Here is a 16852-nt window from a genome sequence, read left to right as displayed (position 1 = left end):
ATGGATGGTAAGTCCAATCTGTTCCTTTGTTTCAATCTTTTACTAAAAAAATGATCTCCTAAAATCTGTTGAGTTTCTGATGTTAGATATTTGAAATATTGCCTTAATCTTTTCAATATATAACTTTAGTAGTCTGAAGATCACCTTTTAAAAATCAGGTGTATCCCCATCTAACTGTGAAGTATTTTCTTTTCATAGGTATATTTGATGTTGGATTAGTGTGACATTTTAATTCTATTTTTGACATAGCTTTTTTTTTTTTTTACTGACACTTTTTAGGAAAGTAATGTGAAGTAGAGAAAAAAAAAGAGCAAATATTAAAAAAAATTTTGATGTATTTAGAACAGGGGTGCAGAACCTTTTTTGCTGCCAAGGGTCATTTGGATATTCATAGCATCATTTGCAGGCCATATGAAATTATCAACTTAAAAACTCAGCAATGAGAATTTATTGTACCTATCTTTCAGCCCATCATTGCCTGAAGTTGCCTTGGTAGGTCCAGACCCAATGATTTTGTGGGCCTTTTATGGACAGTTCTCCAACTGACTTAGAAGAACTTAATCTGAGTAAAATTAACAATGAAGTGATTAATTAGAAAGACTTGGTAACAGGAAAAATGCTAATGAAATTTTTCAGTGATTAGAATCAGTTAGAGTTTGCATGCTGGCAAAAAGTGTCCCTCAAGCCCCTAAATGCTTCTCAGTCAAAAAGCATTTATTAGGTACCTTCTACGTACTAGGAGCAGCCAGATAGCACAGTGGCTAGAATACCAGGCCTAAAGTCAGGAAGATTCATCTTTCTGAGTTCAAATCTGACCTCATACATTTCCTAGTGTGGGACCCTAGGCAAGTCACTTAACTCTATTTGTCTTGGTTTCTTCATCTTTAAAATGAATTGGAGATGGAAACAGCAAATCATTGTAGTGTCTTTACCAAGAAAAGCCCTAATGAATTTGTGAACAATTGGATACAACAACCACAAACTATGTATTAGGGTACACAAATACAAAGTCAAGTCAGTTTCTGCTTATGGGCAGGTAGTAACCAGCCAGGGGCTAGAGTGTTCCTGGAGTATTCTATATTAATCTGAGTTCAAAACTGATCAGAGGTATTAACAGACTAAGCAACAATCTCTTCCATTGCAAAATGCGTATGATAATAACATATATCCCAGGGTTATTATGAGGACCAAATGAGGCAATATTTATAAAGCACTTAGCACAGTGTCTGTCACATAATAGATGGCTATATGACTGCTTAATCCTTTCCCATAAGATGCTTACCTTCTATAAAATATATATGTATATATAAGCACCTCCTATTTATATTTTTATATGTTTAATAAATTCTACCTATTTTTTAAAAATTACTGTTAAGTTTCATGGCAGTCTTTTACAGGATTCTAAACACAGTGATCTCTGTTAAATGCTTTTATCCTTAATTTGTAGCTATAGGGAATAGTGATATCATCCACTATGTGTTAGTCACTGTGCTAAGTGCTTTACAAATATCATCTCATTTTAATCCTCACAATATCCTTGAGAGATAGGTTCTGAGAGAGAAAAATGCCCAAATGTAGGTAAAATTGTAAGGGTCATCTTTTCAAAAAACATTCTCAAGACTGACATGAACATTTTGATTGCTTTGCCATTCTCTTGAAGTTCTCCTCAGATTTGCCCTTAATTTGATTCCCTTCTTTTCCAGAGGAAGAATGTGGCCTGGATCTTCTTACTGAGCTGCTGGAGGAAAATGAATCCGCTTTAGAATATGATTCAGGGCAGAATGGCTTCTTGAAAGAAGAAGCCAGAGAGCCTGATGAATTTGATGAACTCTTTGATGCTGATAGTGACAGTTCGTCTTATAAAGAAGAGATTGATGAGCTTCTGGAGGCAGAATCTGGAGACCAAAAGGAAAATATGGCCACTCTCTTCGGAGATGTCAATGATCTGACAGATGAGGAGAATGAAGAAGCCCAGGACACTGCACAGTCACTACAATTAAGTCCCCCAGCTCCCAGCCAAGAGAAAATTCACCAGGAGTTACAAGGTGCCCAGAACGAATTTTTAACATTCACTTATGCAATCAATGAATTATTAAGTTAAAGATAAATTTAAATGAAAGCTATCAAGTTTGACATTTTTCGTCAAACCAACCTTTTACATTGTTGTAACTGAGTTTAAAAATCAGTTATGTGGACTAAAAGATAGTATTACAGTATACAAATACATACTAATAATCATTGTCTGCAAAAAATCATCTAGAATGGATTGAATATTCAAAGCACTTTTCATTTTTTAGCATTTATTTTCCCCTCTGCCAATCTATTGGCGTCCCTATTTCTGTCAAATATAGCAATATTTCTCTTGTCACACCAAGTCCACAACCTTGGAGCCATCCTCAGCTCTTTCTATCACCTCATTTCCCCATTCATAAATTGTTGAGACTTGTTGATTCTGTCTCTATGACATCTTTTCCATCTTCTATTTCTGTATTCCTGCCCTTCTGCTCCAACAGCTACCACTTTTAGTTTAGGTCCTCAGCCACTTCTCAGTTAAATTTAATGCAGTATAGCCTTGTAATTAGTTTCCTGCCTCAAATTATTCCCCTTTCCAAACCATCTTCCATCGCTGCCAAAGTGACTACTAAAGTGAAGGTCTGTTCTTGTTTCTCCCCTCCTCAATACACTTCACTGGCCTTACTGTGGCTAAAAAGAAACTCATCTATTTAGATATCAAAACTTTTCACAACTTGGTTTCGTTCTACACTTCCAATCTTATAATACATTATTGCTGTTATCAAACTCTCCAGTACATACAAAAGAATATAAATGATATGTTTGTGTGTGTGTGTGTGTGTGTGTGTGTGTGTGTGTGTGTGTGTAGTTTTGTTTTTTTCAGTTACATATAAGGGCAATTTTCAACATTTCTTAAAATCTTATTTATTTAATATTTTCCCTGATTACATTTAAAATAATTTTTTACTTTATTTTTTAAAAAAAACTTTTGAGTTCCAGATTCTCTCATCCCCATCTCTACCCCATTAAAAAACCTGTGAAGTTATGCAAAACATTTTTATAAGTCATTCAACATTCATTTTTATAAGATTTTGAGTTCTGAATTTGTCTTTCTATCTTTCCCCCCCTTACCAAGATAGCAAAAAATGTGATCTAGGTTATAAATATAGATAATATTAATGTTTTTTAAGTCAGTATATGGCCAGCAAGGATCCTTATATATATGGCTTAGTAGCCTCCAATTTCTATTTGAATTTGATATCATGTCTCCATAGGGCTTTGAATAACTAGTATTCCCTATGGATTTAGACATCTAATTTCATGTTGACATTCTCTTTTGTAGAAATTTTGATGGAATTTCTAGAATTATTTCAACATATTTTACCTTGTTTTCCAGCCTAGTTTTGAAACTATTATTTTTTTTTCCTAGATGAACTGAAGAAATTGCAAGAGCAGATGAAGACATTACAAGACCGACTAAAAATGACTACAATTGGGAAGTCTACGAGCCCAAAACCTTCACCGAAATCCTCTGGTAATAAGACCAATATTTTTCAGAGTCTGAATATCCATATTGGCAGACACATGGCAGAACAGACTTTGATGACTTTTGTAATGCTTTATTATTTCCCTTTACTTTTGATCAATTAGGTAAGATTTCGCACTTCCCTCTTAAAGAGCAGAAAGTTCAGAAGATTCAGGAGTCATCTTTGTTTTCTGCCCAGCTTGACATCCCTGCTTTGCCAAAACCCAAGCAAGTGGCCCAGAAACCAAAGGTTTTCCCTGCAGGTATAGTTCTCCAGATTATGTGGATTTCTTTTTTCCGGACCTCTGATTGTTTTATTATTCATAACACAAACTTTGGTACTCACCTTTCTTTTAGCATTCTCTTTTTATTTTATGTAATTAGGTTTCTTGTTTCTTCACTGATGTAGCAGTCTCTAAATAGAAGGGACCATGTGCTAAATTTATTTTCCATAGAAACCAATTCTTCTGACTAAGCTGTGTATTATTAGGGTTGGTCTTTAGTACATTTGTGAATATTTAAATTGAGTTTATAAAACCAAAGCACAAATTATTAGAGTAGTCAAGCATCTCAAATGAAGTCAAAATAAGTCCAAGTTGATCTTGGAGTAGCAGCAAGTAAAAAAGAAAACTAGACGCAAGGTGCAAGTTCTGAGTTCTTTTTTTCCCAGCTGAGTTATCTTGATCTCTCTGAGCCTCAGTAGAAGGTAGTGGATAGAATAGTGGGCTTAGTGACATCACCTGGGTTTGAAATCTGCCCATTGTACCTAGTAGCATAGACAAGTTACCTAGCATTTCTAAGCTTTGGTTTCCTGTGCTATCCACCTTAGAATTATTGAGAATGTGGCACTCTTTAAAATTTAAAGCTCTAGGCGAATGTGAATTCTTACTGTTATAAAGTCACTCTCTATAGTGGCACAGTGGATAGAGCACCAGCCCTGAAGTCAGGAGGACCTGAGTTCAAATGTGGCCTCAAACACTTAACACTTCCTAACTGTGTGACCCTGGGCAAGTCACTTAACCCCAACTACCTCAGCAAAAGAAACAAGAAAAACTCTACTCTTTACAGAAGAATATAAATTTGTATACAGATCAAAACCCATTAAGAAATGTAGATCCATCTGAAATTTATACTTAATTCAAGCAACATTTAATACAACTAAGTCCCATATCTAGAAAATTTGGCCAACCCTTTTGATACCATTTTTAGATTCTAATGAATCTCTATTATTTCTGAAGAAAGGTTGCATCTCCTCTGTGGCATTTTATCCACTACTTGGCTCTTAGGAACACTGTAGCAAATGTAATTTCAATAAGATTTTAGAGATGGATTTGGGAACGACTTTGTAGATCTTTTCTGTTTCAAGATTTGTTAATTATTTGGACAAAATTTGATCTTTTCTATTTTTTGCATAGAATTTATCAGTATGATTTTTAAATTTTTTCAATTTTAATTAAAATTAAATTAAAATTTTTATTGTTAATTTTTTAGAGCACAAGAGTCCTCTTTCAGGATCATTACCAAATTCATATTCCCAGCCCCTTAGATCTATTGCTGGAAACAAGCCCAGTGGAGGGACTGGAACCTTGACTTTAGGGACATCTGGACCTTCATGTGGAACTACTCAGACTGTATCAGTGGAAAAATTTACTGGACTTAGGTTAAGGTCAGTAATTCTGTAATGTTTCCTCTTATTTTTAGTTCTTATTGATACCACTAGATGTCTCTTTCTGCTTTATAGGACACTGGCTCTTATTTTAAAATAGGGAATTTTTTAAAACAAATTTTCACAGAACTTTTTAAGGTCATGAAAAAAATTGTATATATTTGTAGTTCTAGGTTTAACTTAATTCACTTCTATCTAGAATTATTTTCTTTCTTTCTTTCTTTTTTTAAATAACTTTTTATTGACAGAACCCATGTCAGGGTAATTTTTTACAACATTATCCCTTGCACTCACTTCTGTTCTGATTTTTCCCCTCCCCCAGATGGCAAGAAGTCCTATACATGTTAAATAGGTTACAGTATATCCTAGATACAATATATGTGTGCTGAACTGAACAGTTCTCTTGTTGTACAGGGAGAATTGGATTCAGAATGTATAAATAACTCAGGAAGAAAAACAAAAATGCAAGCAGTTTATATTCATCTTCCAGTGTTCTTTCTTTGGGTGTAGCTGTCCATCCTTGATCAATTGAAACTGAGTTAGATCTCTTTGTCAAAGAAATCCATTTCCATCAGAATATATCCTCAAACAGTAGTGTTGTTGAGGTATATAATGATCTCCTGGTTCTGCTCATTTCACTTAGCATCAGTTCATATAAGTCTCTCCAAGCCTATCTGTATTCATCCTGCTGGTCATTTCTTACAGAACAATAATATTCCATAACATTCATATACCATAATTTACCCAACCATTCTCCAATTGATGGGCATCCATTCAATTTCCAGTTTCTAGCCACTACAAACAGGGCTGCCACGAACATTTTGGCACATACAGGTCCCTTTCCCTTCTTTAGTATCTCTTTGGTATAAGCCCAGTGGAAACACTGCTGGATCAAAGGGTATGCACAGTTTGATAACTTTTTGAGCATAGTTCCAAATTGCTCTCCAGAATGGCTGGATGTGTTCACAATTCCACCAACAATGTATCAGTGTCCCTGTTTTCCCACATCCCCTCCAACATTCTGCATTATCTTTCCCTATCACTCTAGCCAATCTGACAGGTGTGTAGTGGTATCTCAGAGTTGTCTTAATTTGCATTTTTCTGATCAGTAGTGATTTGGAGCATATTTTCATATGTCTATAGATAGTTTCAATTTCTTCATCTGAGAATTGTCTGTTCATATCCTTTGACCATTTATCAATTGGAGAATGGTTTGATTTCTTATAAATTAGAGTCAATTCTCTATATATTTTGGAAATGAGGCCTTTATCAGAACCTTTGATTATAAAAATGTTTTCCCATTTTATTGTTTCCCTTCTAATCTTGTCTGCATTAGTTTTGTTTGTACAAAAACTTTTCAATTTGATATAATCAAAATTTTCTATTTTGTAGTCGATAGTGATCTCTAGTTCTTTTTTGGTCATAAATTCCTTCCTCTTCCACAGGTCTAGAGGTAAACTATCCTATGCTCTTCCAATTTATTTATTATCTCATTCTTTATGCCTAGGTCATGAATCCATTTTGACCTTATCTTGGTATATGGTGTTAAGTTGAGTCAATGCCTAGTTTCTGCCATACTAATTTCCAATTTTCCTAGCAATTTTTGTCAAATAATGCGTTCTTATCCCAAAAACTGGGGTCTTTGGGTTTGTCAAACACTAGATTATTAAAATTATTGGCTTTTTTGTCCTTTGAACCTAATCTATTACATTGATCAACTTGTTTATTTCTTGCCAATACCAGATGGTTTTAGTAACCGCTGCTTTATAATATAATTTTAGATCTGGTACAGCTAGGCCACCTTCATTTGATTTTTTTTTTTTTTTCATTAATTCCATTGAAATTCTTGACCTTTTGTTTTTCCATATGAACTTTGTTGTTATTTTTTCTAGGTCATCAAAATAGTTTTTTGGGACTCTGATTGGTATAGAGCTAAATAAATAGGTTAGTTTAGGTTGTATTGTCATCTTTATTGTATTTGCTCGCCCAATCCAAGAGCATTTAATATTTTTCCCATTAGTTAGATCAGACTTAATTTCTGTGCAAAGTGTTTTGTAGTTTTTCTCATAAAGTTTCTGATTTTCCCTTGGCAGATAGATTCCTAAATATTTTATACAATCAATAGTTACTTTAAATGGAATTTTTCTTTGTAACTCTAACTGTTGGGTTTTGTTAGTGATATATAAGAATGCTGATGACATTTGTGGGTTTATTTTGTATCCTGCAACTTTGCTGAAGGTGTGGATTGTTTCTAATAACTTTTTAGTAGAATCTCTGGGGTTCTCTAAATATACCATCATATCATCAGCAAAGAGTGATAATTAGGTTTCCTCATTGCCTGTTCTTATTCCTTTAATCTCTTTCTCAACTCTTATTGCCAGAGCTAGCATTTCTAATACAATATTAAATAGTAACAGTGATAGTGGACAACCTTGTTTCACTTCTGATATTATTGGGAATGGTTGCAGTTTGTCCCCATTACCTATCACATTTACTGGTGGTTTTAAATAGATGCTACTGATTATTTTAAGGAAAAGTCCATTTATTCCTATACTCTCAAGTGTTTTTAATAGGATGTTAGATTTTATCAAATGCTTTTTCTGTATCTATTGAGATGATCATATGTTTTTTGATAATTTGGTTATTATACTGATAGTTTTCCTAATATTGAACCAGCCCTGCATTCCTGGTATAAATCCTACTTGATTGTGGTGTATTATCCTGGGGATGGTTTTCTGTAGTCTTTTTGCTAATATCTTATTTAAGATTTTAGCATCAATATTCATTAGGGAGATTGGTCTATAATTTTCTTTCTCTGTTTTCAACCTATCTGGTTTAGGTATCAGTACTCTGTGTCATAAAAGGAATTTGGTAGGACTCCTTCATTCCCTATTTTTCCAAATAGTTTATAAAGCATTGGGGCTAATTGTTCTTTAAATGTTTGGTAGAATTCACATGTAAATCCATCTGGTCCTGGGAATTTTTTTTTAAGGAGTTGATTAATAGCTTGTTTTATTTCTTTTTCTGAAATGGGACTATTTAAGTAATTTACTTCCTCCTCTGTTAATCTGGGAAGCCTATATTTTTGGAGGTAGTCATCCATTTCGCTTAGGTTATCAAATTTATTGGCATAAAGTTGGGCAAAGTAACCCCTTATTATTTCTTTAATTTCCTCTTCATTAGTGGAAAGTTCTCCCTTTTCATTTGTAAGACTACTAATTTGATTTTCCTCTCTCCTTTTTCTAATCAAATTTATCAAAAGTTTATCAATTTTATTGGTTTTTTCATAAAACCAACTCTTAATTTTATTTATTAGTTCAATAATTTTTTTACTTTCAATATTATTATTCTATCTAGAATTATAACCTAAAGAGAATGTTTCTTATGTAAGTTTTTTGTATATGTAATTGTAGTTCTAGGTTTAACGTAATTCAGTTCTATCTAGAACTATAACCAAACTCTTGTTTAGCTTTTAAAGCCTTTCACAAATTGATTCTTAACTTTGTGTTATGCACACAATAATGTTATTTGGTTTGCTTTTTTTTTTAATTCATAATCGAAGGAAATGCTAAATTCCAGTAAAAGTGAAATAAGAGAGTGAATTTCTTTCCCATCCATGTTCACGAACTTTTTGAAATCTTTCCATGGACGCCAGGATAAGATGAGCTGAATTATACATTATTCTTATTCTTGGGCTCTCCAGTCTAGCCAAACTAGCCTCCTAACTGTCCTTTACACACACCATCCCACCTATGTACCATTCATTCTCCCTGCATAGGACATTCTCCTTCATGTCCCTAAGGAATCAGTTCAAGCATTCCCTTCTACCAAGCCTTTCCTGATTACTCTATTTACTGATGTCCTCCCTACTTAAACTATCTTGTATTCTGTGTATATTTATGCATTCACATGTTTTTCTCCCCAGGAGAGTGTAAGCTCCTTAACAGCAGGGACTATAGTTTTTGTTTTTTTCCCCTCATAGCTTGAACTAGTAGTAGATGCTTAATAAATCTTTATCAATTGATAGGTAGGTAATAGTGTTAGAGATTATAGCTATGTATGTAAAATGGCCTAAGTAAGCAAATATGAAATTTATGACACTTTTCATCTTATTATAATTGCTATAGTTTTGTTTTTTAAAGCTTAACACGTTTCATAGATATAACTATTGAATTTTCACATTGCTTTGAGGTAATTGGTATTATTTCCACATTGTCCGATGAGAAACCCAATTCTATCAATGATTCATAATTTCTTCTATTGGAGACCAGAGAAGCTGGACAATTTACACTAAGATTAAAGTGTTTTCAGTTATAGAAACAACCTCTCCCTGTCTCGCGCCCCCACACCCAAATATCTAACTCTTTCTCCGCTGAATTTCACCCAAATGTTAGCCAACATCTAAATTTACTGAGCACAGCAAAGAAAGCAAATGGTTTCAAATATGGATTATTTGGATGTGGATATTAAACAAACTATAATACCTAAATGAAACTGAAATTAGTTTTCCACTATGGACAGGCCCCACAGAAGTGTTGTCATAAAAATTAAGAAAAGAAAATAATTTTTCCGCTCACAGATTTGTTTTTACTTTTAACTCTCAAAACCATATTTTCTCCATAGTTGGGTCCATTTTATTCAAAACACCTTGGATCTTATGCAGAGGGAGGTGACCAAGATTGTGAGGGATGTGAAGACCATGTCATGGGAGAAGGAATGGGGTTGTTTGGACTGAAGAATAAAAACTTAAAGAAGCCATCATATTTGGGCCATCTTTTTGTTCTCTCGCCTCTTCTTCTTCACTAAAGATCTTTATTTAGGGATTAAATGGGGAGGCTGTTAGGGCTTCTGTGGGGAACATCCCTTTTCGACATATATTGGAGTAAATAACATATAAAGGCATTCCTCATTTTGTGATCCTATAAAAGAAAAAAATTTTTTTTCTCTTGTCCAATATATCTAGGTTATCATTCAATCAACAGACATTTATTTAACATTTATTCAATATAAAGGCACTATGTGATACTGTGGAGATAAAAAAAGAAAAAAATGAAATGGTCTCAACGTTAAATGACATAATATGGCCAAAGATGGGATGGAAGCTGATTTTTCTATTAGTTTCCCAGTTTGCTAATTTAAATACTATTGGTAGTTCTAACTTTTGAAGGCTAATTATATCTTATTTTTGCATACTAATAAAAAAAACAACTGAACAAATGCTTCCTATAGGAAAAATAAGACCCATGATATTCACGCACACTTATTGAAATTTCAATATAATATTCACTGATAGGCACTGATAATTGTAGCAAAAGCAGAAAAGGTTGTTTCGAATTAATAAATGATTAGGATTGATATATGTCATAATAATCACAATTGTATTTCCTTGCTTCCTCTAATAGCCCCTGTTCTATAAACATTCATTCACATTAAAAAAAAAAAAGCTTTTGTTTTAATTATCTTTTTTTCTCCCATCACCTTTCTTTCCAAATATCCCCTTTTCCTCCCTTCTTTAGTAAGCTATCTTTTGTAACAAAGAATTTTTTTAAAAAGAGAAAGGAAGGAGGGAAGAAAGAAAAGAGAAGAGAGAGAAGGAAAGAAGGAGCAGTTCAGCAAAACTAATCAGCCAACCTTACTACCCTACTTTACAGTGTAATTCTTAGCACTTACTATCTGGTTCCTCCATGCTAAAGTTTGAGTGTCTTCCTCCAAGTATGAACAATGTTAATTTCTTTCCTCTTCAGCATCACTCTAGTACCAAGGTTCTTAAACCTGGGATTCATGAACTTTTTTTTTTTCCTTACTGTTTTGATAATTCCTTCAATACAATTAATCTCCTTTGTAATCATTTTTATGCATTTAAAAACATTGTTCTGAGATTGCCAGAGTTCCATGACACAAAAAATGTTAGAGCCCCTGCTCCACTGTATATACCTACAGAACATATGATTTCATCTGTGTGAATACTATTTCTTTGATATCAGATCCAAAACCTATATGCCTTGGTGGTTGGGCTTTATGAATCTCTGTGACTAGAAAATAGCATTTACTTGCTGATATAAACTTTTCAGAAATTAGATAGGCTAATCCTTTTTGATGACCTGCAATTCATTGTCTAGATTGTTTTGTTGGGCCTGGCCAAGTTGGTGCTTTGCAGGCATAACTTTAAGAAACCCAGGCTTCTTCTGTATTTGAGGAGTATCTTCTAATAAGATTTTTCACATTTTTTCTATTTTTTTTTTTTTTGGTTTTGCTTTATTATATCTTGATTTTTCATAAAGTCATTAGCTTCCATTTGCTCAATTCTATTTTTTAAAGAATTATTTTCTTCGATAAGCTTTTAAACCTCCATTCCCAATTGGCCAATTTTGCTTTTTAAGGCATTCTTCTCATTAGCTTTTTGTATTTCCTTTTGCATCTCTTTCAGTTCTTTCCCTAATTTATCTCTCTTACTTAATTTTCAGAGTCCCTTTTGAGCTCTTCCATGGCGTGAGCCCAATTGTTATTTTTCTTGAAGACTTTGGATTAGAAACTTTGACTTTGTTATCATCTTTGAGTGTGTATTTTGATCTTCCTTGTCACCATAATAACTTTTAATAGTCAGAAACTTTTTTTGTTTTCTACTTAATTTTCCTTTTTCTAAAATGAAATTATTTAAATAATTTATTTCCTCTTCTGTTAACCTGGGCAATCTATACTTTTGTGTATATTCCTCCATTTCACTTAAATTATCAAATTTATTGGCGTATAGTTGGGCAAAGTGCCTCCTAATAATTGCCCTTATTTCCTTTTCATTGGTAGAAAGTTCTCCCTTTTCATTTTTGAGACTTAACAATTTGATTTTCTTCTCTGCTCATTTTCCTAGCCTACTGCTCTTTTAAGTCTCTGAAGTAGGGCTCTGTTTCCAGGGTAGGGGAGTGTACTGTCCCAAGCTTCAGGGGTTTTGTGCCGCAATTTTCAGAAATCCTTGTAGGAGTCTGACCACAAGCCTTCTTCTCCACCGTGGACCTGTTAGGTGCGTCCCTGCCCCACTGTAGCTGTGAGTTCTAGTGTGCTAGCCAGGTAGGACCCAGGCTGCACTAGCCCTATTGCATTGCCACAGAGCCTCTCCATTGACCTTCTGAGTCCTCCCTGGTGTCTCAGGGCTTAGAGATGTGGAAACCTCCAGCACTGGGGCTGATTGAGAGGTCTTGATGATAGAGTCTGGGCTGGAGCTGGAGCTGGCTTAGGCTGGGCTCTGGTTCCCAGGCCTGTTTTACTGACCTTCCAGGTCCTCTGGTGTCTCTAGAATGAGAGGTCTGGAAGCCACTTGGGGCAGATTCTGAGGTCGGGCCTTGCTGGGGCCTTGCTCCAGGATTCCTGCTGTGGTGTCTCAGACCATTTCTGCTGAGTTTCTAAGTTGCCTTCTCCTGGAAAATGTTCTACTTCATCTTTTTGGGTGTCCTGATGGTCTAAAATTTGTTTGGAGTCTTTATTTAAAGGAATTTGGAGCAGTTTTGGGGGGGAGGTTGGGCAAGTTCCTACCTTTATTCTGCTATCTTGGCTTCACTTTCAAGGAGTATTTCACAAAAGACCATTTGATATATGCCACATATTTAGTTTATACTCAATAAGAGCTAAATGAATCAGGTTGTTTGTTATAATTTGCAACACAGGCGGCCCCGAGTATCCTCCACAGAAATGGATAGAAAAATGGCTGGCCGGAAAATGATCAGACTGTCCCAGCTCAAGAACAGGTTGGCAAGTGAGAAATTGGAAGAAATAGACTGGGTGACATTTGGGGTCATCATGAAGAAAGTCACTCCTCAGAGTTCAAATGTAAGTCCTTTTCTGTTAGCTTGTTAGTCCCATATCCAGGAACACTGACAGCAAGCTGAGATCTGGAGTGCTGATGGCCTTAGCTGCATCTTTCCACATCTCATTTTAAATAAATACAAGTAAATCTTGAGCAGTAGCTCTCACTGACTAAGCAATGTCTGCAAATAAATATGTGAGTGGATGCCTATGAGTCAGACCTATAGCATCCTATTATAACTAATCAGCATTTAATTCCCTTGGATTAATGAGAAAATATTCTTAATGCACTTAGCACAGTTCCTGGCACATGGTAAGTGCTTAATAAATACTTATCTCCTTCCTCTTCCATTAGTTATTTCTAGGATTATAGAGTTAGAGCAAAACCTGGGAGAAGTCCATCTTACTGACAAAAAAACTGAGGCTCTGACAGGATAAACAGCCTAATTGAACATGGGTCATCTAGACTCACTTCTTTTACTTATTCCTGGTATTTTATTCCACTCTCAATTCCTTATTAACTATGTGGTAGATAGATAAAGTTAGTTTGGGTGATGCCATTAAAATAATTTTAACACTGAAGTTCTTAATAGCTTTGGGAAGATGAAATTATTTTAAAAACTAACTAAAAATTATTCTACTCTAAAAGTACTGCACTATATAGGAAAACTATATTGTATTCAAGAAGATACGATGAATTTTATCAATCTCAATTGTTGAAGTAATGCACTAGAGAAAGATGATGTAGTAGAGAAAGCATTGACTTTAGTCATGAAAACTTGAGCTTTGGCCCCAATTTTGCTGCTGACTGTGTGGCCATAAGCCCAAGTCTTGTTTGTCTTTGGATTTCTGTTCCCCTCCTTAGCTACTCAACCATCTAATTTCTTAGACCCTTTCTAATATTCTGCAACTTTCATGCTTGTTCTTTTCATCAATTGTAACTTTTATTCATTTTGTTTCCAGCCGATATTTAGTCTTGTCTGAACTGTGTGTTTCTAAATGAAAGCATTGGTTTTTAAGGCCAAAGATTGCTGAGATCTGCCTTAGCTCTGACTTTTGGCTTCTCTGTAGTTTAACTTTAACAGAGACATGTTGTGAGGGTGATAGAAATAAATGTGAAATATAATGTGAGCTCTTCTGAAGCAATTGTACAAATCCATGGAATAATAAGTAGCAACATTTATTTTGGGGGCCACAATTCATTGTGACTGGTCACTATCACTAAGTTTATTCTGGCCTTCTGGTCATCAGCAAATGGTCTTATTCCTAAAAATAATCTGGTTTACAATTCAGGTTCATTGAGAAGTAGTATGTAGAAATACTTCAGGGACAAAGTAAATACTGGCTGTAATCTTTAAAATATTTTAAATTATGGCTCTTCAGGTACTTGACAAATGCTTTGAAATTTTACAGCCAAACTAAGCCAGTTTCTATTTAATTGTTTTCCAAACCCAGAGGAATGATACTTTTATTCTTTGACAGCATTGCAATGATCCATTCATTTCTTTAGCAGATATTATTAATCTGTGATAAATATGATACTTATTGTGTAAGCCAATCTAATAACATCTTTCCATTTTAGTAGTGCTTTTATCAGCTAGAGAAACAGTGCTAATCTAGCTTGAAATTAGCCTCTGGAGTTCTTTGCCTCTAGCTTACTGTATATAAATTAATCAAATTATTTCACCTTCCTATGTAATTTTTTATACTTTTAAAATGGGAAAAGTTATATCAAACCCTTTGGACAGTAAATTTTAGTCATTGTATTGACAATGTAATTTGCATAAATAAGATTTATTTCCTGATTTTGAAAACTTTGTTAGATGAGTTTAGTATGGTTTCATAGTATCATGCAGATCATCTATAAGTTTGTGGCTTGAGAATTAAAGAACAGAAGATGGCACAGTAGAAAGAAGCAGTGCAGCAAGCCTCCCATCCTCCACCCCTGTATTCTTCCAAACACCTAGGAAATATACCAGTTCAAATTCTGATGGGAAAATCCAAGAAAAATTCACAGTGACTCTTTAAAAAAAAATAATTAAAGCTTTTTATTTACAAAGCATATGCATGGGTAATTTTTCAACACTGACCCTTGCAAAACCTTCTGTTCCAAATTATCCCCTTTTTCCCCCCACCCCTTTCCCTAGATGGCAAGTAGTCCAATACATGTTAAATATGTTAAAATATATGCTAAATTCAATATATGTATGCATATTTATACAGTTATCTTGCTGCACAAGAAAAATCGGATCAAGAAGGAAAAAAAACAGAAAGAAAACAAATTACAAGCAGCACAGTGACTCTTTAACAGGGAGCTAGAATAATAGACTTTTAGACATTGGGGATCAGGTCTGCCTATAAAGGATCTGGTTTGGCATCCACAGTAATCTGAGCATGCTCAGATTGGGCTCTGCATCAGAATAAAAAGAAGTCCCAGACTCATAAAAGGGCACCTGGGCACTGTGGTGAGGAGAGATGCCAGCTGACTGTTTATTACCCCCAGGTCTGGATTACAGATCCAGGATGGACTGAAAAGGGGCAAAGAGAGGTCACAGCCCTAGGATACATACCAAGAAAAGGGGAAATTCATAGATAAGCAGCAGTGTCATGCCTCAGATTCAAGGGGCAGAGTAAGATCTCCATTCCACTAAAACACCTTGCAAAGGAATAAACAATAACGGAATCAAAAGGAATCTTTTAACTTTATCATTGAACCAGCAGAGCTTTCCTATTGGACTAATAATTATGGAGTCCATCAGCATTTTACTCTTTCTCATTCCCAAACTCAGGTGAATTTGCCGAGTTGTGGCAGGGGACACGGACAGCATGATCAGACTTTGCCCTAGACTGGACCACTTTGAGCTATAATTAAGGTCTTGAAATAGCACAATAACAATTGTAACAAAATTGTTACAATAAACAAAAAAATAACAATAAGACCACTTGAGACCAAGACCTTCCTTCCAGAAATGTGCAGAGCCCCACCCTAACATTTAGACTGAAATCAAGAAATAGGCTGAAAGAATGAGCAAACAAGGAAAGAATTTCACCTGAAAAATTATTATGTGACAGGGATGCTCAAGACAAAAATGCAGAAGAATAAAACATTTATAAGCAAAGCTTCAAAGCAAAGTATGTCTTGAACACAAAGAAGTCCTGGAAAAGAAAAAGTTTTAAAGGGGAGTTTAAAGATTGATTTTTATCAATTTGATGAGAGCACTTGAGGAAAAAAAAATGGAAAAGACATAAGAACTATAGAGAAAAAAATGGGAAAGAGAATTAATAGCTTGGCTCAAGAGATTGAAAATCTTGAAAATTAGAATTAGGATGGACCAGATGGTAACCAGTAACTCCATAACCCAGCAAGAGACAATAAAACAAAGTCAAATTGGTGGAGTGGTAGTGGGGAGAATAAAATAAATACAGGTTTTTTATTGCAAAAACGACGGACTTGGAGAAAAGTCCAAGGAGAGTGTATATTGGACTTATATGACTTATTAGACTACTTGAACACCAAACAAACAAAGAGCCTAAGCATCATATTTCAAGAAACCTTAAAGGTAAACCACCAAGATAGCCTAAAATCTAGAGACAAAGTAGAAATAGAATCTAGTTACTTTGTGAAAGAAACCTCAAAATGAAAATTCCCAAGAACATAATAGCCAAATTTCAGAGCTTCTGGGTCAAAGAAAAAATGCTGTGAGTAGCCAGAAAGAAAGAATTCAGGTACAGAGAAGCTATAGATAGGATTGCACACAATTTAAGAGATATTTCTCTAAAGAATCAGTGCAAAAGAGAGAGTGTTACAGCCAAGAATAACAGCCAGTAAAACCAAAATGATGCTACAGAAGGGG

At 34.6% G+C, this 16852-nt stretch overlaps 1 protein-coding gene across 1 annotated transcript in view; it reads left to right on the top strand.

The window, feature by feature from the left end:
• MCM10 (minichromosome maintenance 10 replication initiation factor) overlaps window positions 1–16852 on the top strand; it is a 42486-nt gene continuing 25634 nt past the window's right edge. The window contains exons 1-6 of the mRNA XM_051962419.1: window positions 1–7; window positions 1704–2045; window positions 3443–3547; window positions 3664–3801; window positions 5030–5204; window positions 12860–13022. Coding sequence (XP_051818379.1) covers window positions 1–7; window positions 1704–2045; window positions 3443–3547; window positions 3664–3801; window positions 5030–5204; window positions 12860–13022 — 930 coding nt within the window. The remainder of the gene's footprint in view (window positions 8–1703; window positions 2046–3442; window positions 3548–3663; window positions 3802–5029; window positions 5205–12859; window positions 13023–16852) is intronic.

The sequence above is a fragment of the Antechinus flavipes genome, chromosome 5, assembly GCF_016432865.1.
Source record: "Antechinus flavipes isolate AdamAnt ecotype Samford, QLD, Australia chromosome 5, AdamAnt_v2, whole genome shotgun sequence".
Lineage (NCBI taxonomy): Eukaryota > Metazoa > Chordata > Mammalia > Dasyuromorphia > Dasyuridae > Antechinus > Antechinus flavipes.
The sequence above is the reverse complement of the archived record's forward strand: the minus strand, read 5'-3'. Positions and strand labels throughout refer to the sequence as shown.